General features: G+C 57.3%; 1 protein-coding gene across 3 annotated transcripts in view; it reads right to left on the reverse strand.

Moving 5' to 3' along the window:
• LOC147116765 (WD repeat-containing protein 88-like) overlaps positions 1-22,395 on the reverse strand; it is a 73,053-nt gene that overhangs the window by 10,223 nt on the left and 40,435 nt on the right. For 2 of the 3 annotated variants that reach the window (XM_085991920.1, XM_085991921.1), the window contains one exon: positions 498-566. In XM_085991920.1, coding sequence (XP_085848046.1) covers positions 498-566 — 69 coding nt within the window. Of the gene's footprint in view, positions 1-497; positions 567-5,298; positions 5,689-22,395 lie in introns of those variants that run through there. The other variant, XM_085991922.1, reaches the window with a different exon arrangement.

The raw sequence follows: 22,395 nt of genomic DNA on the forward strand, positions 1-22,395 counted from the left end.
AACAGTGGGGTAACATTAGCTACCCTCCAATCCATGGGTACTGTTCCAGAGTCTATAGAATTTTGGAAGATGATCAGCAATGCATCTACTATTTCTAGGGCCACTTCCTTAAGTACCCTAGGATGTAGATTATCAGGCCCTGGCGATTTATCGGCCTTCAATCCCATCAATTTCCCTAACACCATTTCCCTACAAATACTGATTTCTTTCAGTTCCTCCCTCTCATTAGGCCCTATGTTCCCCGGCATCTCTGGGAGATTATTTGTGTCCTCCTTTGTGAAGACAGAACCAAAGTATGTATTTAATTGGTCAGCCATTTCTTTGTTCCCCATTATAAATCCCCCTGATTCTGACTACAAGGGACCTACGCTTGACTTCACCAATCTTTTTCTCTTCACATATCTATAAAAGCTTTTACAGTCAGTTTTTAATATTGATCCCTGTGAGTTCAAAGCGTGTCACTGAGTGAAACAGTTTATCACAAATAAAGTCACTACCTTACAGGCGGAGAGAATCCACTTGTTGTTCGAGGAGATTGCGACATCCGTCACCCAGTCCGTGTGATCCTGTCCGGGGGAAGAGGGGCAAACTGGTTAGATGCTGCAGATTAGTACCAAATTGTTCCAGATTTACTGTCCCATATCCCTCTTCAAGATCAACTCTCAGCTGCTTCCTTTCACAAGATCATCCAGCACAGGAGGAGGCCATTCGGCCCATAGCGAGAAATTTGAGTACAGGAGCAATGAAGTCTTGCTGCAGTTGTACAGGGCCTTGGTGAGACCACACCTTGAGTATTGTGTGCAGTTTTGGTCGCCTTATCTGAGGAAGGATGTTCTTGCCATGGAGGGAGTGCAGCGAAGATTCACCAGGCTGATACCTGGGATGGCAGGAATGACGTATGAGGAGAGATTGGGTCGATTGGGCTTGTACTCGCTGGAGTTTAGAAGAATGAGAGGGGATCTCATTGAAACTTATAAAATTCTAACAGGACTGGACAGACTAGATGCAGGAAGGATGTTCCCGATGGCAGGGGAGTGTAGAACCAGGGGTCACAGTCTAAGGATAAGGGGTAAGCCATTTAGGACTGAGATGAGGAGGAATTTCTTCACCCAGAGAGTGGTGAACCTGTGGAATTCTCTACCACACAGGGCAGTTGAGGCCAATTCATTAAATATATTGAAGAAGGAGTTAGATATATTTCTTGAGGCTAAAGGGATCAAGGGATATGGGGAGAAGGCAGGGACAGGGTACTGAATTTGGATGATCAGCCATGATCTCATTAAATGGCGGAGTGGGCTCGAGGGGCCGAATGGCCTACTCCTGCTCCTATCTTCTATCGAGCCTGTGTCGGTTCTTTGAAAGAGCTCTCTGATATACCTATCAATTCGTCCAATAAAAAGCGACGAGTTAGGAACGTAACTAAAGGTTTTTATTGACTAAATAACAGAGCCCACCCTCGTGGGTGATCGGGTCCAACAAGGAGGAATACCAGCCAGTCGACTACCTTTATACCTGGGCAGGTAGGTGGAGCCATGGGCGGAGTCGGAGGTGGTCAGCCCAGGTATAACAGCGCGACAAGAGGCGACCTCGTATCGTGATACAACAGTGATAACGGTGATAACAATACAACAGTGATAACTATAGTGTAACGATAAAAGTGGTTTACCACATTCACCCCTTGTTTAGATTTGAGTCCGGCGGGGTGAAGTGTACTACCAGTTCTGGTATGTCAGTCTGTCCGGAGGCCTCGTAAGCCTCTCCGATCGTCGCAGCGGCGGTGCTGCATTATCCGGTGTTAGTGCTGGTGTCTGCGTGGTCGGCGAAGGCTCGTGGGGTTCCGGCATGCCGTCTACCTGGGCTGGAATTGGGGGGGTGGTGGGGGGGGGTAAAGGTGGTGTCTCCGGAGTGCCCGAGGGTGCGAGGTCTCGTAAGGAGACAGTGTCCTCCCGCCCGTCTGGGTAAGCCACGTAGGCGTACTGGGGGTTGGCGTGCAGGAGGTTCACCCTTTCGACCAGGGGGTCTGTTTTATGGGCCCTCACGTGCTTTCGCAGCAAGACGGGCCCCGGAGAGGTCAGCCAGGTTGGTAGAGTGGTTCCCGTAGTCGACTTCCTGGGGAAAACAAACATTCGTTCATGGGGGGTGGCGTTAACGGCAGTGCAAAGTAGTGACCGGATGGAGTGCAGCGCTGTCGGGAGGACTTCCTGCCAGCGGGAGGTTGGGAGGCCCTTAGACTTTAAGGCTAAGAGGACGGCCTTCCATACCGTCGCGTTCTCTCTTTCCACCTGGCCGTTCCCTTGGGGGTTGTAGCTGGTGGTCCTACTTGCTGCAATACCTCTCGCTAGTAGGAACTGACGGAGTTCCTCGCTCATGAAAGAGGAGCCCCGGTCACTATGTATATAGTTTGGGAACCCGAACAAGGCGAAGAGGTCGTTCAGGCATTTAATGACCGTGGTACTGGTCATGTCTGGGCAGGGGAAGGCAAAGGGGAAACGGGAGTACTCATCAACAATGTTGAGGAAGTACACATTACGGTCAGAGGACGGGAGGGGCCCCTTAAAGTCGATGCTCAGGCGCTCGAAGGGGCGGGTGGCCTTGATCAGGCTTGCTCTGTCCGGCCTAAAGAAGTGCGGTTTGCACTCGGCGCAGGTCTGGCAGTTCCTGGTTATGGTCCTGACCTCCTCGATGGAGTAGGGCAGGTTGCGGGCCTTAATGAAGTGGTAAAGTCTGGTGACCCCGGGGTGGCAGAGGTCGTTGTGGAGGGTCTGAAGTCTATCACTTTGCGCGCTGGCGCATGTAATTCGTGACAGAGCATCGGGGGGTTCGTTCAGCTTACCTGGCCGGTACAAGATATCATAATCGTAGGTGGAGAGCTCGATTCTCCACCTCAAGATCTTGTCATTCTTGATTTTGCCCCTCAGCTTGTTATTAAACATAAAAGCGACCGAACGTTGGTCGGTAAGGAGGGTAAATCGTTTGCCTGCCAGGTAGTGCCTCCAGCGTCGTACCGCCTCCACAATCGCCTGGGCCTCCTTCTCGACCGACGAGTGTCGGATCTCAGGGCCCTGTAGGGTCCTTGAGAAGAAGGCCACCGGTCTCCCCTCCTGGTTAAGGGTGGCGGCTAGGGCGAAGTCGGATGCATCGCTCTCGACTTGGAAGGGGATGGACTCATCCATTGCGTGCATAGTGGCCTTGGCAATGTCTCCCTTAATGAGGGAGAAGGCTGCGCACGCGTCCTCCGTAAGGGGGAAGGATGTGGACTTCATGAGGGGTCTGGCTTTGTCCGCATAATTGGGCACCCATTGGGCATAGTAGGCGAAGAGCCCCAGGGTTCTCTTAAGTGCCTTAGGGCAGTGGGGGAGGGGTAGCTCCATGAGGGGGCGCATTCTTTCGGGGTCGGGGCCGATGAGTCCGTTCTCTACTACACAGCCAAGGATGGCAAGGCGCGAGGTGTTAAACACACATTTCTCCTTATTGTAGGTGAGGTTCAGCCGTTGGGCTGTACGGAGGAATTTCTCCAGATTCACGTCGTGGTCCTGCCGGTCGCGGCCGCAGATGGTGACGTTATCTAGGTAGGGGAATGTGGCCTGCAGTCCGTTCTGGTCAACCATCCGGTCCATCTCCCTTTGGAAGACCGAGACCCCGTTGGTGACACCGAAGGGGACCCTAAGGAAGTGGTATAGGCGCCCATTCGCCTCGAAGGCGGTGTACTGGCGGTCCTCGGGGTGGATAGGGAGTTGGTGGTAGGCCGACTTAAGGTCGATGGTCGAGAATACGCGGTATTGTGCAATCTGATTGACCATGTCAGATATGCGGGGAAGGGGGTATGCGTCCAGCTGGGTGTATCTGTTTATGGTCTGGCTGTAGTCGATGACCAGGCGATTTTTATCGCCGGTCTTAACGACCACGACCTGGGCACGCCAGGGGCTGTTGCTCCCCTCGATGATGCCCTCCTTCAGGAGACGCTGCACCTCAGAGCTAATGAAAGCTCTGTCCCCAGCGCTGTACCGCCTGCTCTTGGTAGCGACGGGTTTGCAGTCGGGGGTGAGGTTAGCGAACAGGGAAGGTGGCGGCACCTTGAGGGTGGATAGGCTGCAGGTGTTACGCGGTGGGCGGTTTAACCTTCGCTGGTTGTCGACTGTGAGTGGGGGGAGGGGTCCACCGTATGCTAGGGTTACACTTTGGAGGTGGGATTGGAAGTCCAGCCCTAGTAGGACGGCAGCGCAGAGCTGGGGGAGGACGAGGAGTTTAAAGTTTTTATACTCTGTACCCTTAACCGACAAGGTCACAGCACAGTAGCCGCTAATGTCCGTGGCGTGGGACCTCGATGCCATCGAGATTCGGTTGCGCGTTGGCAGGACAGGGAGGGAGTAGTGGCTCACCGTGTCTGGGTGGATGAAGCTCTCCGTGCTTCCGCTGTCGAACAGGCAGGTCGTGGCGTGGCCGTTTACTTTGATGTCCATCATCGACTTGGACAGGTGGTGTGGGCGGGCTTGATCCAGAGTGACGGAGGCTAGCGTGTAGGTAAGCGAGTCGTTGTCGTCTGCGGGCGAGGCGGTCGTCGGGTCCGGGGGCCCGGTGGCAGTCGGGCGTGGTGGGTAAAATGGCGTCTCCCACGAGGTAGGACAAAATGGCGGAGAAGATGGCTGCCCCCATAACTCACATGAGGCACTATTGGGGTCGGTTGCCTTGATCAAAGATGGCCGCCCCCATGACTCACGTGTGGGGATACTGGCCTCAGTTGCCGTGAAAGAAGATGGCCGCCCCCACAGTTCGCATGAGGCACTGCTGGCCTCTGAAGATCCGCTCCTGCAGGCCTTAGAGAAATGGCCTTTCTTCCTGCAGGTTGTGCAGGTAGAGTTCCTGGCTGGGCAGCGCGACCTCGGGTGCTTCTCCTGGCCGCAAAAGAAGCAGCCGGCGGCCCGATCGCGGGTGCCCGATGTCGGAGCCGGTACCGGGGGTGGCGGGCCCGGTCGGGTCCGGGACGCCGACGCTGAGGTAGGTCCCGGGGGCGGCGCTGCGAAGGGTATTGCGGTAGGGGTCGGGCCCGAGTCCCAGGGTCGCGAGCAGTACCTGGAAAACGCCTCCTGGTCCTGATGGGCCACCTCCAGGGAGAGAGCGAGGGCTTCAGCTTTGTCCAGGTCGAGGTCTTTAGCTTCAAGCAGTCTTTGCCGTGAGTAGTCGGACCGTAGGCCTTTCACAAAGGCATCGCGGATATTATCTTCCGTATTTTCAACAGCCGTCACCGCTTTAAAGTCACAGTTCCTGCCGAGTGCTCTTAGCGCCCGTAAAAATTCAGCTACAGACTCTCCTGGCTGTTGCGGGCGGGATCTTAGGAGGTGCCTGGTGTACATGTAATTTACCGGGCTGCGGTACTGCTGTTTCAGTAGGTTGATAGCGGCCTCGTACGTAGTCGTGTCCTGTATGAGTGCGTATACTCTCGGGCTCGCTTGGGCGTTCAGAAGTCTTAGTTTGGATCTCTGCGGGGCGCCGGATTCTTCCAGGTAGGATTCGAAGCAGTCCAGCCAGTGTTTGAAGTTGAGGGCTGCGTTTGCTGCCTGTGGGTTTAGATCCAGGTACGGTGGTTTGAGGGCTTGCAGCCAAGCCGGCTGGTGTGGCTGTGCTTCTGGGAGGGCTTCTGGCTGGCCAGTAGTAGACATCTTTAAAATTTAGTCAATAAAATTGATATACCTATCAATTCGTCCAATAAAAAGCGACGAGTTAGGAACGTAACTAAAGGTTTTTATTGACTAAATAACAGAGCCCACCCTCGTGGGTGATCGGGTCCAACAAGGAGGAATACCAGCCAGTCGACTACCTTTATACCTGGGCAGGTAGGTGGAGCCATGGGCGGAGTCGGAGGTGGTCAGCCCAGGTATAACAGCGCGACAAGAGGCGACCTCGTATCGCGATACAACAGTGATAACGGTGATAACAATACAACAGTGATAACTATAGTGTAACGATAAAAGTGGTTTACCACACTCTCCAGTTAGTTCCACTCTCCCGCTCTTTCCCCACAGCCCTGAAAATGTCTCCTTTTCAAGTTTGTTATTATATATAAATCCAAGACTTTCCTTTTCATTCTTTATAGAATTACACAGAATGTACAGCACAGAAAGAAGCCATTCGGCCCAACAGGTCTATGCCGGTGTTTATGCTCCACACGAGCCTCCTCCTATCCCTCTTCATCTCACCCTATCAGCATATCCTTCTATTCCTTTCTCCCTCATGTGTTTATCCAGCTTCCCCATAAATGTATCTGTACTATTTGCCTCAACCACTCCCTGTGGCAGCGAGTTCCACATTCTCACCACTCTCTGGGTAGAGAAGTTTCTCCTGAATTCCCCATTGGATTTATTAGTGACTATCGTATATTACTGTCCGATTCCCTTTGGAAAGTTATTATTGAATCTGCTTCCACCGCCCTTTCAGGCAGCGCGTTCCAGATCACAACAACTCGCTGCGTAAAAGAAATTCTCCTCATCTCCCCTCTGGTTCTTCTGCTAATCACCTTTCAAGGGTGAAGAGCCCAGGTCTCGTCCGGTCTTTCGACAAAACACAGACCCAGACACGCTGGAAGAGCCTGCGATGGTTGAATGTATTTAAGGGGAAGCACGATAAACACACGAGGGGGAAAGGATTAGATGGATATGGTGATGGGGTGAGATATAGAGGGGTGGGAGGAGGCTGTGAGATATAGAGGGGTGGGAGGAGGCTGTGAGATATCGAGGGGTGGGAGGAGGCTGTGAGATATAGAGGGTGGGAGGAGGCTGTGAGATATAGAGGGGTGGGAGGGGGCTGTGAGATATAGAGGGGTGGGAGGAGGCTGTGAGATATCGAGGGGTGGGAGAAGGCTGTGAGATATCGAGGGTGGGAGCACGCTGTGAGATATAGAGGGGTGGGAGGAGGCTGTGAGATATCGAGGGGTGGGAGGAGGCTGTGAGATATAGAGGGTGGGAGGAGGCTGTGAGATATAGAGGGGTGGGAGGGGGCTGTGAGATATAGAGGGTGGGAGGAGGTTGTGAGATATCGAGGGGTGGGAGCACGCTGTGAGATATAGAGGGTGGGAGGAGGCTGTGAGTTATAGAGGGGTGGGAGGAGGTTGTGAGATATCGAGGGGTGGGAGGAGGCTGTGAGATATCGAGGGGTGGGAGGAGGCTGTGAGATATAGAGGGTGGGAGGAGGCTGTGAGATATAGAGGGGTGGGAGGGGGCTGTGAGATATAGAGGGGTGGGAGGAGGCTGTGAGGTATCGAGGGGTGGGAGAAGGCTGTGAGATATCGAGGGTGGGAGCACGCTGTGAGATATAGAGGGTGGGAGGAGGCTGTGAGATATCGAGGGGTGGGAGCACGCTGTGAGATATAGAGGGGTGGGAGGAGGTTGTGAGATATCGAGGGGTGGGAGGAGGCTGTGAGATATCGAGGGTGGGAGGAGGCTGTGAGATATCGAGGGGTGGGAGGAGGCTGTGAGATATCGAGGGTGGGAGGAGGCTGTGAGATATAGAGGGGTGGGAGGAGGCTGTGAGATATAGAGGGGTGGGAGGAGGTTGTGAGATATCGAGGGGTGGGAGGAGGCTGTGAGATATCGAGGGTGGGAGCACGCTGTGAGATATAGAGGGGTGGGAGGAGGCTGTGGGATATCGAGGGGTGGGAGGGGGCTGTGAGATATAGAGGGGTGGGAGGAGGCTGTGAGATATCGAGGGTGGGAGGAGGTTGTGAGATATCGAGGGGTGGGAGGGGGCTGTGAGATATAGAGGGTGGGAGGAGGCTGTGAGATATCGAGGGGTGGGAGGGGGCTGTGAGGTATCGAGGGGTGGGAGGAGGCTGTGAGATATCGAGGGGTGGGAGGAGGCTGTGAGATATAGAGGGGTGGGAGGGGCTGTGAGATATCGAGGGGTGGGAGGAGGCTGTGAGATATCGAGGGTGGGAGGAGGCTGTGAGATATCGAGGGGTGGGAGGAGGCTGTGAGATATAGAGGGTGGGAGGAGGCTGTGAGATATCGAGGGTGGGAGGAGGTTGTGAGATATCGAGGGGTGGGAGGGGGCTGTGAGATATAGAGGGTGGGAGGAGGCTGTGAGATATCGAGGGGTGAGGGGGGCTGTGAGGTATCGAGGGGTGGGAGGAGGCTGTGAGATATCGAGGGGTGGGAGGAGGCTGTGAGATATAGAGGGGTGGGAGGGGCTGTGAGATATCGAGGGGTGGGAGGAGGCTGTGAGATATCGAGGGTGGGAGGAGGCTGTGAGATATCCAGGGTGGGAGGAGGCTGTGAGATATCGAGGGTGGGAGGAGGCTGTGAGATATCGAGGGGTGGGAGGAGGCTGTGAGATATCGAGGGTGGGAGGAGGCTGTGAGATATCGAGGGGTGGGAGGGGGCTGTGAGATATCGAGGAGTGGGAGGAGGCTGTGAGATATCGAGGGTGGGAGGAGGCTGTGAGATATCGAGGGGTGGGAGGGGGCTGTGAGATATCGAGGGGTGGGAGGAGGCTGTGAGATATCGAGGGTGGGAGGACGCTGTGAGATATCGAGGGTGGGAGGAGGCTGTGAGATATCGAGGGTGGGAGGAGGTTGTGAGATATCGAGGGGTGGGAGGAGGCTGTGAGATATCGAGGGGTGGGAGGAGGCTGTGAGATATAGAGGGGTGGGAGCACGCTGTGAGATATCGAGGGTGGGAGGAGGCTGTGAGATATCGAGGGTGGGAGGAGGTTGTGAGATATACAGGGGTGGGAGGAGGCTGTGAGATATCGAGGGTGGGAGGAGGCTGTGAGATATCGAGGGGTGGGAGGAGGCTGTGAGATATACAGGGGTGGGAGGAGGCTGTGAGATATAGAGGGGTGGGAGGGGGCTGTGAGATATAGAGGGGTGGGAGGGGTCTGTGAGATATCGAGGGTGGGAGGAGGCTGTGAGATATCGAGGGGTGGGAGGGGGCTGTGAGGTATCGAGGGGTGGGAGGAGGCTCTGAGATATCGAGGGTGGGAGGAGGCTGTGAGATATAGAGGGGTGGGAGGGGCTGTGAGATATCGAGGGGTGGGAGGAGGCTGTGAGATATCGAGGGTGGGAGGAGGCTGTGAGATATCCAGGGTGGGAGGAGGCTGTGAGATATCGAGGGTGGGAGGAGGCTGTGAGATATCGAGGGGTGGGAGGAGGCTGTTAGATATCGAGGGTGGGAGGAGGCTGTGAGATATCGAGGGGTGGGAGGGGGCTGTGAGATATCGAGGAGTGGGAGGAGGCTGTGAGATATCGAGGGTGGGAGGAGGCTGTGAGATATCGAGGGTGGGAGGAGGCTGTGAGATATCGAGGGTGGGAGGAGGCTGTGAGATATTGAGGGGTGGGAGGAGGCTGTGAGATATCGAGGGTGGGAGGAGGCTGTGAGATATCGAGGGTGGGAGCACGCTGTGAGATATAGAGGGGTGGGAGGAGGCTGTGAGATATCGAGGGTGGGAGGAGGCTGTGAGATATCGAGGGTGGGAGGAGGCTGTGAGATATCGAGGGTGGGAGGAGGCTGTGAGATATCGAGGGTGGGAGAAGGCTGTGAGGTATCGAGGGGTGGGAGGAGGCTGTGAGATATCGAGGGTGGGAGGAGGCTGTGAGATATCGAGGGGTGGGAGGGGGCTGTGAGATATCGAGGGGTGGGAGGAGGCTGTGAGATATCGAGGGTGGGAGGAGGCTGTGAGATATCGAGGGGTGGGAGGAGGCTGTGAGACATCGCGGGTGGGAGGAGGCTGTGAGATATCGAGGGGTGGGAGGAGGCTGTGAGATATCGAGGGTGGGAGGAGGCTGTGAGATATCGAGGGTGGGAGCACGCTGTGAGATATAGAGGGGTGGGAGCACGCTGTGAGATATAGAGGGGTGGGAGGAGGCTGTGAGATATAGAGGGTGGGAGGAGGTTGTGAGATATAGAGGGGTGGGAGGAGGCTGTGAGATATACAGGGGTGGGAGGGGGCTGTGAGATATCGAGGGCTGGGAGGAGGCTGTGAGATATCGAGGGGTGGGAGGAGGCTGTGAGATATCGAGGGTGGGAGGAGGTTGTGAGATATCGAGGGGTGGGAGGAGGCTGTGAGATATCGAGGGTGGGAGGAGGCTGTGAGATATCGAGGGTGGGAGGAGGCTGTGAGATATCAAGGGTGGGAGGAGGCTGTGAGATATCGAGGGTGGGAGGAGGCTGTGAGATATCGAGGGTGGGAGGAGGCTGTGAGATATCGAGGGGTGGGAGGAGGCTGTGAGATATACAGGGGTGGGAGGAGGCTGTGAGATATCGAGGGTGGGAGGAGGCTGTGAGATATCGAGGGTGGGAGGAGGCTGTGAGATATCGAGGGGTGGGAGGAGGCTGTGAGATATCGAGGGTGGGAGGAGGATGTGAGATATCGCGGGTGGGAGGAGGCTGTGAGATATCGAGGGGTGGGAGGAGGCTGTGAGATATCGAGGGTGGGAGAAGGCTGTGAGATATCGAGGGTGGGAGCACGCTGTGAGATATAGAGGGGTGGGAGGAGGCTGTGAGATATCGAGGGGTGGGAGGAGGCTGTGAGATATCGAGGGTGGGAGGAGGCTGTGAGATATCGAGGGTGGGAGGAGGCTGTGAGATATCGAGGGGTGGGAGGAGGCTGTGAGATATCGACGGGTGGGAGGAGGCTGTGAGATATCGAGGGGTGGGAGGGGGCTGTGAGATATCGAGGGTGGGAGGAGGCTGTGAGATATCGAGGGTGGGAGGAGGCTGTGAGATATAGAGGGTGGGAGGAGGTTGTGAGATATCGAGGGGTGGGAGGAGGCTGTGAGATATAGAGGGGTGGGAGCACGCTGTGAGATATAGAGGGGTGGGAGGGGGCTGTGAGATATCGAGGGGTGGGAGGAGGCTGTGAGATATCGAGGGTGGGAGCACGCTGTGAGATATAGAGGGTGGGAGGAGGTTGTGAGATATCGAGGGGTGGGAGGAGGCTGTGAGCTATCGAGGGGTGGGAGGAGGCTGTGAGATATAGAGGGTGGGAGGAGGCTGTGAGATATCGAGGGTGGGAGGAGGCTGTGAGATATAGAGGGGTGGGAGGGGGCTGTGAGATATAGAGGGTGGGAGGAGGTTGTGAGATATCGAGGGGTGGGAGCACGCTGTGAGATATAGAGGGTGGGAGGAGGCTGTGAGTTATAGAGGGGTGGGAGGAGGTTGTGAGATATCGAGGGTGGGAGGAGGTTGTGAGATATCGAGGGGTGGGAGCACGCTGTGAGATATAGAGGGGTGGGAGGAGGTTGTGAGATATCGAGGGGTGGGAGGAGGCTGTGAGATATCGAGGGGTGGGAGGAGGCTGTGAGATATCGAGGGGTGGGAGGGGGCTGTGAGATATAGAGGGGTGGGAGGAGGCTGTGAGATATCGAGGGGTGGGAGAAGGCTGTGAGATATCGAGGGTGGGAGCACGCTGTGAGATATAGAGGGGTGGGAGGAGGCTGTGAGATATAGAGGGGTGGGAGGGGGCTGTGAGATATAGAGGGGTGGGAGGAGGCTGTGAGATATCGAGGGGTGGGAGAAGGCTGTGAGATATCGAGGGTGGGAGCACGCTGTGAGATATAGAGGGTGGGAGGAGGCTGTGAGATATAGAGCGGTGGGAGGAGGTTGTGAGATATAGAGGGTGGGAGGCGGCTGTGAGATATAGAGGGGTGGGAGGGGGCTGTGAGATATAGAGGGGTGGGAGGAGGCTGTGAGATATCGAGGGGTGGGAGAAGGCTGTGAGATATCGAGGGTGGGAGCACGCTGTGAGATATAGAGGGTGGGAGGAGGCTGTGAGATATAGAGGGGTGGGAGGGGGCTGTGAGATATAGAGGGGTGGGAGGAGGCTGTGAGATATCGAGGGGTGGGAGAAGGCTGTGAGATATCGAGGGTGGGAGCACGCTGTGAGATATAGAGGGTGGGAGGAGGCTGTGAGATATCGAGGGTGGGAGCACGCTGTGAGATATAGAGGGTGGGAGGAGGCTGTGAGATATCGAGGGTGGGAGCACGCTGTGAGATATAGAGGGTGGGAGGAGGCTGTGAGATATCGAGGGTGGGAGCACGCTGTGAGATATAGAGGGTGGGAGGAGGTTGTGAGATATCGAGGGGTGGGAGGAGACTGTGAGATATCGAGGGTGGGAGGAGGCTGTGAGATATAGAGGGGTGGGAGGAGGCTGTGAGATATAGAGGGGTGGGAGGAGGTTGTGAGATATTGAGGGGTGGGAGCACGCTGTGAGATATAGAGGGGTGGGAGGAGGCTGTGAGATATCGAGGGGTGGGAGGGGGCTGTGAGATATGGAGGGGTGGGAGGAGGCTGTGAGATATCGAGGGTGGGAGGAGGTTGTGAGATATCGAGGGGTGGGAGGGGGCTGTGAGATATAGAGGGTGCGAGGAGGCTGTGAGATATCGAGGGGTGGGAGGGGGCTGTGAGGTATCGAGGGGTGGGAGGAGGCTGTGAGATATCGAGGGGTGGGAGGAGGCTGTGAGATATAGAGGGGTGGGAGGGGCTGTGAGATATCGAGGGGTGGGAGGAGGCTGTGAGATATCGAGGGTGGGAGGAGGCTGTGAGATATCGAGGGGTGGGAGGAGGCTGTGAGATATAGAGGGTGGGAGGAGGCTGTGAGATATCGAGGGTGGGAGGAGGTTGTGAGATATCGAGGGGTGGGAGGGGGCTGTGAGATATAGAGGGTGGGAGGAGGCTGTGAGATATCGAGGGGTGGGGGGGGCTATGAGGTATCGAGGGGTGGGAGGAGGCTGTGAGATATCGAGGGGTGGGAGGAGGCTGTGAGATATAGAGGGGTGGGAGGGGCTGTGAGATATCGAGGGGTGGGAGGAGGCTGTGAGATATCGAGGGTGGGAGGAGGCTGTGAGATATCCAGGGTGGGAGGAGGCTGTGAGATATCGAGGGTGGGAGGAGGCTGTGAGATATCGAGGGGTGGGAGGAGGCTGTGAGATATCGAGGGGTGGGAGGGGGCTGTGAGATATCGAGGAGTGGGAGGAGGCTGTGAGATATCGAGGGTGGGAGGAGGCTGTGAGATATCGAGGGGTGGGAGGGGGCTGTGAGATATCGAGGGGTGGGAGGAGGCTGTGAGATATCGAGGGTGGGAGGACGCTCTGAGATATCGAGGGTGGGAGGGGGTTGTGAGATATCGAGGGGTGGGAGCACGCTGTGAGATATAGAGGGGTGGGAGGAGGCTGTGAGATATAGAGGGGTGGGAGCACGCTGTGAGATATCGAGGGTGGGAGGAGGCTGTGAGATATCGAGGGTGGGAGGAGGCTGTGAGATATACAGGGGTGGGAGGAGGCTGTGAGATATACAGGGGTGGGAGGAGGCTGTGAGATATAGAGGGGTGGGAGGGGTCTGTGAGATATCGAGGGTGGGAGGAGGCTGTGAGATATCGAGGGGTGGGAGGGGGCTGTGAGGTATCGAGGGGTGGGAGGAGGCTGTGAGATATCGAGGGGTGGGAGGAGGCTGTGAGATATAGAGGGGTGGGAGGGGCTGTGAGATATCGAGGGGTGGGAGGAGGCTGTGAGATATCGAGGGTGGGAGGAGGCTGTGACATATCCAGGGTGGGAGGAGGCTGTGAGATATCCAGGGTGGGAGGAGGCTGTGAGATATCGAGGGGTGGGAGGAGGCTGTTAGATATCGAGGGTGGGAGGAGGCTGTGAGATATCGAGGGGTGGGAGGGGGCTGTGAGATATCGAGGAGTGGGAGGAGGCTGTGAGATATCGAGGGTGGGAGGAGGCTGTGAGATATCGAGGGTGGGAGGAGGCTGTGAGATATCGAGGGTGGGAGGAGGCTGTGATATATCGAGGGTGGAAGGAGGCTGTGAGATATCGCGGGTGGGAGGAGGCTGTGAGATATTGAGGGGTGGGAGGAGGCTGTGAGATATCGAGGGTGGGAGGAGGCTGTGAGATATCGAGGGTGGGAGCACGCTGTGAGATATAGAGGGGTGGGAGGAGGCTGTGAGATATCGAGGGTGGGAGGAGGCTGTGAGATATCGAGGGGTGGGAGGAGGCTGTGAGATATCGAGGGTGGGAGAAGGCTGTGAGATATCGAGGGTGGGAGCACGCTGTGAGATATAGAGGGGTGGGAGGAGGCTGTGAGATATCGAGGGGTGGGAGGAGGCTGTGAGATATCGAGGGTGGGAGGAGGCTGTGAGATATCGAGGGGTGGGAGGAGGCTGTGAGATATCGACGGGTGGGAGGAGGCTGTGAGATATCGAGGGGTGGGAGGAGGCTGTGAGATATCGAGGGGTGGGAGGAGGCTGTGAGATATCGAGGGTGGGAGGAGGCTGTGAGATATCGAGGGGTGGGAGGAGGCTGTGAGATATCGAGGGTGGGAGGAGGCTGTGAGATATCGAGGGGTGGGAGGAGGCTGTGAGATATCGAGGGTGGGAGGAGGCTGTGAGATATCGAGGGTGGGAGGAGGCTGTGAGATATCGAGGGGTGGGAGGGGGCTGTGAGATATCGAGGGGTGGGAGGAGGCTGTGAGATCTCAATGGTGGGAGGAGGCTGTGAGATATCGATGGGTGGGAGGAGGCTGTGAGATATCGAGGGTGGGAGGAGGCTGTGAGATATCGAGGGGTGGGAGGAGGCTGTGAGATATCGAGGGTGGGAGGAGGCTGTGAGATATCGAGGGTGGGAGGAGGCTGTGAGATATCGCGGGTGGGAGGAGGCTGTGAGATATTGAGGGGTGGGAGGAGGCTGTGAGATATCGAGGGTGGGAGGAGGCTGTGAGATATCGAGGGTGGGAGCACGCTGTGAGATATAGAGGGGTGGGAGGAGGCTGTGAGATATCGAGGGTGGGAGGAGGCTGTGAGATATCGAGGGTGGGAGGAGGCTGTGAGATATCGAGGGTGGGAGGAGGCTGTGAGGTATCGAGGGGTGGGAGGAGGCTGTGAGATATCGAGGGTGGGAGGAGGCTGTGAGATATCGAGGGGTGGGAGGGGGCTGTGAGATATCGAGGGGTGGGAGGAGGCTGTGAGATATCGAGGGTGGGAGGAGGCTGTGAGATATCGAGGGGTGGGAGGAGGCTGTGAGATATCGAGAGTGGGAGGAGGCTGTGAGATATCGAGGGTGGGAGGAGGCTGTGAGATATCGAGGGTGGGAGGAGGCTGTGAGATATCGAGGGTGGGAGGAGGCTGTGAGATATCGAGGGGTGGGAGGAGGCTGTGATATATCGAGGGTGGAAGGAGGCTGTGAGATATCGCGGGTGGGAGGAGGCTGTGAGATATCGAGGGGTGGGAGGAGGCTGTGAGATATCGAGGGTGGGAGGAGGCTGTGAGATATCGAGGGTGGGAGCACGCTGTGAGATATAGAGGGGTGGGAGCACGCTGTGAGATATAGAGGGGTGGGAGGAGGCTGTGAGATATAGAGGGTGGGAGGAGGTTGTGAGATATAGAGGGGTGGGAGGAGGCTGTGAGATATACAGGGGTGGGAGGGGGCTGTGAGATATCGAGGGGTGGGAGGAGGCTGTGAGATATCGAGGGGTGGGAGGAGGCTGTGAGATATCGAGGGTGGGAGGAGGTTGTGAGATATCGAGGGGTGGGAGGAGGCTGTGAGATATCGAGGGTGGGAGGAGGCTGTGAGATATCGAGGGTGGGAGGAGGCTGTGAGATATCAAGGGTGGGAGGAGGCTGTGAGATATCGAGGGTGGGAGGAGGCTGTGAGATATCGAGGGTGGGAGGAGGTTGTGAGATATCGAGGGGTGGGAGGAGGCTGTGAGATATACAGGGGTGGGAGAAGGCTGTGAGATATCGAGGGTGGGAGGAGGCTGTGAGATATCGAGGGTGGGAGGAGGCTGTGAGATATCGAGGGGTGGGAGGAGGCTGTGAGATATCGAGGGTGGGAGGAGGATGTGAGATATCGCGGGTGGGAGGAGGCTGTGAGATATCGAGGGGTGGGAGGAGGCTGTGAGATATCGAGGGTGGGAGAAGGCTGTGAGATATCGAGGGTGGGAGCACGCTGTGAGATATAGAGGGGTGGGAGGAGGCTGTGAGATATCGAGGGGTGGGAGGAGGCTGTGAGATATCGAGGGTGGGAGGAGGCTGTGAGATATCGAGGGGTGGGAGGAGGCTGTGAGATATCGAGGGTGGGAGGAGGCTGTGAGATATCGAGGGGTGGGAGGAGGCTGTGAGATATCGACGGGTGGGAGGAGGCTGTGAGATATCGAGGGGTGGGAGGGGGCTGTGAGATATCGAGGGTGGGAGGAGGCTGTGAGATATCGAGGGTGGGAGGAGGCTGTGAGATATAGAGGGGTGGGAGGGGGCTGTGAGATATAGAGGGTGGGAGGAGGTTGTGAGATATCGAGGGGTGGGAGCACGCTGTGAGATATAGAGGGTGGGAGCACGCTGTGAGATATAGAGGGTGGGAGGAGGTTGTGAGATATCGAGGGGTGGGAGGAGGCTGTGAGATATCGAGGGGTGGGAGGAGGCTGTGAGATATAGAGGGTGGGAGGAGGCTGTGAGATATAGAGGGGTGGGAGGGGGCTGTGAGATATAGAGGGTGGGAGGAGGTTGTGAGATATCGAGGGGTGGGAGGAGGCTGTGAGATATCGAGGGGTGGGAGGAGGCTGTGAGATATCGAGGGGTGGGAGGAGGCTGTGAGATATAGAGGGTGGGAGGAGGCTGTGAGATATAGAGGGGTGGGAGGGGGCTGTGAGATATAGAGGGGTGGGAGGAGGCTGTGAGATATCGAGGGGTGGGAGAAGGCTGTGAGATATCGAGGGTGGGAGCACGCTGTGAGATATAGAGGGTGGGAGGAGGCTGTGAGATATCGAGGGGTGGGAGGGGGCTGTGAGGTATCGAGGGGTGGGAGGAGGCTGTGAGATATCGAGGGGTGGGAGGAGGCTGTGAGATATAGAGGGGTGGGAGGGGCTGTGAGATATCGAGGGGTGGGAGGAGGCTGTGAGATATCGAGGGTGGGAGGAGGCTGTGAGATATCCAGGGTGGGAGGAGGCTGTGAGATATCCAGGGTGGGAGGAGGCTGTGAGATATCGAGGGGTGGGAGGAGGCTGTTAGATATCGAGGGTGGGAGGAGGCTGTGAGATATCGAGGGTGGAAGGAGGCTGTGAGATATCGAGGGTGGGAGGAGGCTGTGAGATATCGAGGGTGGGAGGAGGCTGTGAGATATCGAGGGGTGGGAGGAGGCTGTGATATATCGAGGGTGGAAGGAGGCTGTGAGATATCGCGGGTGGGAGGAGGCTGTGAGATATCAGGGGTGGGAGGAGGCTGTGAGATATCGAGGGTGGGAGGAGGCTGTGAGATATCGAGGGGTGGGAGGAGGCTGTGATATATCGAGGGTGGAAGGAGGCTGTGAGATATCGCGGGTGGGAGGAGGCTGTGAGATATTGAGGGGTGGGAGGAGGCTGTGAGATATCGAGGGTGGGAGGAGGCTGTGAGATATCGAGGGTGGGAGCACGCTGTGAGATATAGAGGGGTGGGAGGAGGCTGTGAGATATCGAGGGTGGGAGGAGGCTGTGAGATATCGAGGGGTGGGAGGAGGCTGTGAGATATCGAGGGTGGGAGAAGGCTGTGAGATATCGAGGGTGGGAGCACGCTGTGAGATATAGAGGGGTGGGAGGAGGCTGTGAGATATCGAGGGGTGGGAGGAGGCTGTGAGATATCGAGGGTGGGAGGAGGCTGTGAGATATCGAGGGGTGGGAGGAGGCTGTGAGATATCGAGGGTGGGAGGAGGCTGTGAGATATCGAGGGGTGGGAGGAGGCTGTGAGATATCGACGGGTGGGAGGAGGCTGTGAGATATCGAGGGGTGGGAGGAGGCTGTGAGATATCGAGGGGTGGGAGGAGGCTGTGAGATATCGAGGGTGGGAGGAGGCTGTGAGATATCGAGGGGTGGGAGGAGGCTGTGAGATATCGAGGGTGGGAGGAGGCTGTGAGATATCGAGGGGTGGGAGGAGGCTGTGAGATATCGAGGGTGGGAGGAGGCTGTGAGATATCGAGGGTGGGAGGAGGCTGTGAGATATCGAGGGGTGGGAGGGGGCTGTGAGATATCGAGGGGTGGGAGGAGGCTGTGAGATCTCAATGGTGGGAGGAGGCTGTGAGATATCGATGGGTGGGAGGAGGCTGTGAGATATCGAGGGGTGGGAGGAGGCTGTGATATATCGAGGGTGGAAGGAGGCTGTGAGATATCGCGGGTGGGAGGAGGCTGTGAGATATCGAGGGGTGGGAGGAGGCTGTGAGATATCGAGGGTGGGAGGAGGCTGTGAGATATCGAGGGTGGGAGCACGCTGTGAGATATAGAGGGGTGGGAGCACGCTGTGAGATATAGAGGGGTGGGAGGAGGCTGTGAGATATAGAGGGTGGGAGGAGGTTGTGAGATATAGAGGGGTGGGAGGAGGCTGTGAGATATACAGGGGTGGGAGGGGGCTGTGAGATATCGAGGGGTGGGAGGAGGCTGTGAGATATCGAGGGGTGGGAGGAGGCTGTGAGATATCGAGGGTGGGAGGAGGTTGTGAGATATCGAGGGGTGGGAGGAGGCTGTGAGATATCGAGGGTGGGAGGAGGCTGTGAGATATCGAGGGTGGGAGGAGGCTGTGAGATATCAAGGGTGGGAGGAGGCTGTGAGATATCGAGGGTGGGAGGAGGCTGTGAGATATCGAGGGTGGGAGGAGGCTGTGAGATATCGAGGGGTGGGAGGAGGCTGTGAGATATACAGGGGTGGGAGGAGGCTGTGAGATATCGAGGGTGGGAGGAGGCTGTGAGATATCGAGGGTGGGAGGAGGCTGTGAGATATCGAGGGGTGGGAGGAGGCTGTGAGATATCGAGGGTGGGAGGAGGATGTGAGATATCGCGGGTGGGAGGAGGCTGTGAGATATCGAGGGGTGGGAGGAGGCTGTGAGATATCGAGGGTGGGAGAAGGCTGTGAGATATCGAGGGTGGGAGCACGCTGTGAGATATAGAGGGGTGGGAGGAGGCTGTGAGATATCGAGGGGTGGGAGGAGGCTGTGAGATATCGAGGGTGGGAGGAGGCTGTGAGATATCGAGGGGTGGGAGGAGGCTGTGAGATATCGAGGGTGGGAGGAGGCTGTGAGATATCGAGGGGTGGGAGGAGGCTGTGAGATATCGACGGGTGGGAGGAGGCTGTGAGATATCGAGGGGTGGGAGGGGGCTGTGAGATATCGAGGGTGGGAGGAGGCTGTGAGATATCGAGGGTGGGAGGAGGCTGTGAGATATAGAGGGGTGGGAGGGGGCTGTGAGATATAGAGGGTGGGAGGAGGTTGTGAGATATCGAGGGGTGGGAGCACGCTGTGAGATATAGAGGGTGGGAGCACGCTGTGAGATATAGAGGGTGGGAGGAGGTTGTGAGATATCGAGGGGTGGGAGGAGGCTGTGAGATATCGAGGGGTGGGAGGAGGCTGTGAGATATAGAGGGTGGGAGGAGGCTGTGAGATATAGAGGGGTGGGAGGGGGCTGTGAGATATAGAGGGTGGGAGGAGGTTGTGAGATATCGAGGGGTGGGAGGAGGCTGTGAGATATCGAGGGGTGGGAGGAAGCTGTGAGATATCGAGGGGTGGGAGGAGGCTGTGAGATATAGAGGGTGGGAGGAGGCTGTGAGATATAGAGGGGTGGGAGGGGGCTGTGAGATATAGAGGGGTGGGAGGAGGCTGTGAGATATCGAGGGGTGGGAGAAGGCTGTGAGATATCGAGGGTGGGAGCACGCTGTGAGATATAGAGGGTGGGAGGAGGCTGTGAGATATCGAGGGGTGGGAGCACGCTGTGAGATATAGAGGGTGGGAGGAGGCTGTGAGATATAGAGGGGTGGGAGGAGGTTGTGAGATATCGAGGGTGGGAGGAGGTTGTGAGATATCGAGGGGTGGGAGCACGCTGTGAGATATAGAGGGGTGGGAGGAGGTTGTGAGATATCGAGGGGTGGGAGGAGGCTGTGAGATATCGAGGGTGGGAGGAGGCTGTGAGATATAGAGGGGTGGGAGGAGGCTGTGAGATATAGAGGGGTGGGAGGAGGTTGTGAGATATTGAGGGGTGGGAGCACGCTGTGAGATATAGAGGGGTGGGAGGAGGCTGTGAGATATCGAGGGGTGGGAGGGGGCTGTGAGATATAGAGGGGTGGGAGGAGGCTGTGAGATATCGAGGGTGGGAGGAGGTTGTGAGATATCGAGGGGTGGGAGGGGGCTGTAGGATATAGAGGGTGGGAGGAGGCTGTGAGATATCGAGGGGTGGGAGGGGGCTGTGAGGTATCGAGGGGTGGGAGGAGGCTGTGAGATATCGAGGGGTGGGAGGAGGCTGTGAGATATAGAGGGGTGGGAGGGGCTGTGAGATATCGAGGGGTGGGAGGAGGCTGTGAGATATCGAGGGTGGGAGGAGGCTGTGAGATATCGAGGGGTGGGAGGAGGCTGTGAGATATAGAGGGTGGGAGGAGGCTGTGAGATATCGAGGGTGGGAGGAGGCTGTGAGATATCGAGGGTGGGAGGAGGCTGTGAGATATCGAGGGTGGGAGGAGGCTGTGAGATATCGCGGGTGGGAGGAGGCTGTGAGATATTGAGGGGTGGGTGGAGGCTGTGAGATATCGAGGGTGGGAGGAGGCTGTGAGATATCGAGGGTGGGAGCACGCTGTGAGATATAGAGGGGTGGGAGGAGGCTGTGAGATATCGAGGGTGGGAGGAGGCTGTGAGATATCGAGGGTGGGAGGAGGCTGTGAGATATCGAGGGTGGGAGGAGGCTGTGAGGTATCGAGGGGTGGGAGGAGGCTGTGAGATATCGAGGGTGGGAGGAGGCTGTGAGATATCGAGGGGTGGGAGGGGGCTGTGAGATATCGAGGGGTGGGAGGAGGCTGTGAGATATCGAGGGGTGGGAGGAGGCTGTGAGATATCGAGGGGTGGGAGGAGGCTGTGAGATATCGAGAGTGGGAGGAGGCTGTGAGATATCGAGGGTGGGAGGAGGCTGTGAGATATCGAGGGTGGGAGGAGGCTGTGAGATATCGAGGGTGGGAGGAGGCTGTGAGATATCGAGGGGTGGGAGGAGGCTGTGATATATCGAGGGTGGAAGGAGGCTGTGAGATATCGCGGGTGGGAGGAGGCTGTGAGATATCGAGGGGTGGGAGGAGGCTGTGAGATATCGAGGGTGGGAGGAGGCTGTGAGATATCGAGGGTGGGAGCACGCTGTGAGATATAGAGGGGTGGGAGCACGCTGTGAGATATAGAGGGGTGGGAGGAGGCTGTGAGATATAGAGGGTGGGAGGAGGTTGTGAGATATAGAGGGGTGGGAGGAGGCTGTGAGATATACAGGGGTGGGAGGGGGCTGTGAGATATCGAGGGGTGGGAGGAGGCTGTGAGATATCGAGGGGTGGGAGGAGGCTGTGAGATATCGAGGGTGGGAGGAGGTTGTGAGATATCGAGGGGTGGGAGGAGGCTGTGAGATATCGAGGGTGGGAGGAGGCTGTGAGATATCGTGGGTGGGAGGAGGCTGTGAGATATCAAGGGTGGGAGGAGGCTGTGAGATATCGAGGGTGGGAGGAGGCTGTGAGATATCGAGGGTGGGAGGAGGCTGTGAGATATCGAGGGGTGGGAGGAGGCTGTGAGATATACAGGGGTGGGAGGAGGCTGTGAGATATCGAGGGTGGGAGGAGGCTGTGAGATATCGAGGGTGGGAGGAGGCTGTGAGATATCGAGGGGTGGGAGGGGGCTGTGAGATATCGAGGGTGGGAGGAGGCTGTGAGATATCGAGGGTGGGAGGAGGCTGTGAGATATAGAGGGGTGGGAGGGGGCTGTGAGATATAGAGGGTGGGAGGAGGTTGTGAGATATCGAGGGGTGGGAGCACGCTGTGAGATATAGAGGGTGGGAGCACGCTGTGAGATATAGAGGGTGGGAGGAGGTTGTGAGATATCGAGGGGTGGGAGGAGGCTGTGAGATATCGAGGGGTGGGAGGAGGCTGTGAGATATAGAGGGTGGGAGGAGGCTGTGAGATATAGAGGGGTGGGAGGGGGCTGTGAGATATAGAGGGTGGGAGGAGGTTGTGAGATATCGAGGGGTGGGAGGAGGCTGTGAGATATCGAGGGGTGGGAGGAGGCTGTGAGATATCGAGGGGTGGGAGGAGGCTGTGAGATATAGAGGGTGGGAGGAGGCTGTGAGATATAGAGGGGTGGGAGGGGGCTGTGAGATATAGAGGGGTGGGAGGAGGCTGTGAGATATCGAGGGGTGGGAGAAGGCTGTGAGATATCGAGGGTGGGAGCACGCTGTGAGATATAGAGGGTGGGAGGAGGCTGTGAGATATCGAGGGGTGGGAGCATTCTGTGAGATATAGAGGGTGGGAGGAGGCTGTGAGATATAGAGGGGTGGGAGGAGGTTGTGAGATATCGAGGGTGGGAGGAGGTTGTGAGATATCGAGGGGTGGGAGCACGCTGTGAGATATAGAGGGGTGGGAGGAGGTTGTGAGATATCGAGGGGTGGGAGG

The sequence above is a fragment of the Somniosus microcephalus genome, chromosome 6 (assembly GCF_052327205.1).
Source record: "Somniosus microcephalus isolate GS21.2 chromosome 6, FLI_Smic_1.0, whole genome shotgun sequence".
In the NCBI taxonomy this organism is placed as follows: Eukaryota; Metazoa; Chordata; class Chondrichthyes; order Squaliformes; family Somniosidae; genus Somniosus; species Somniosus microcephalus.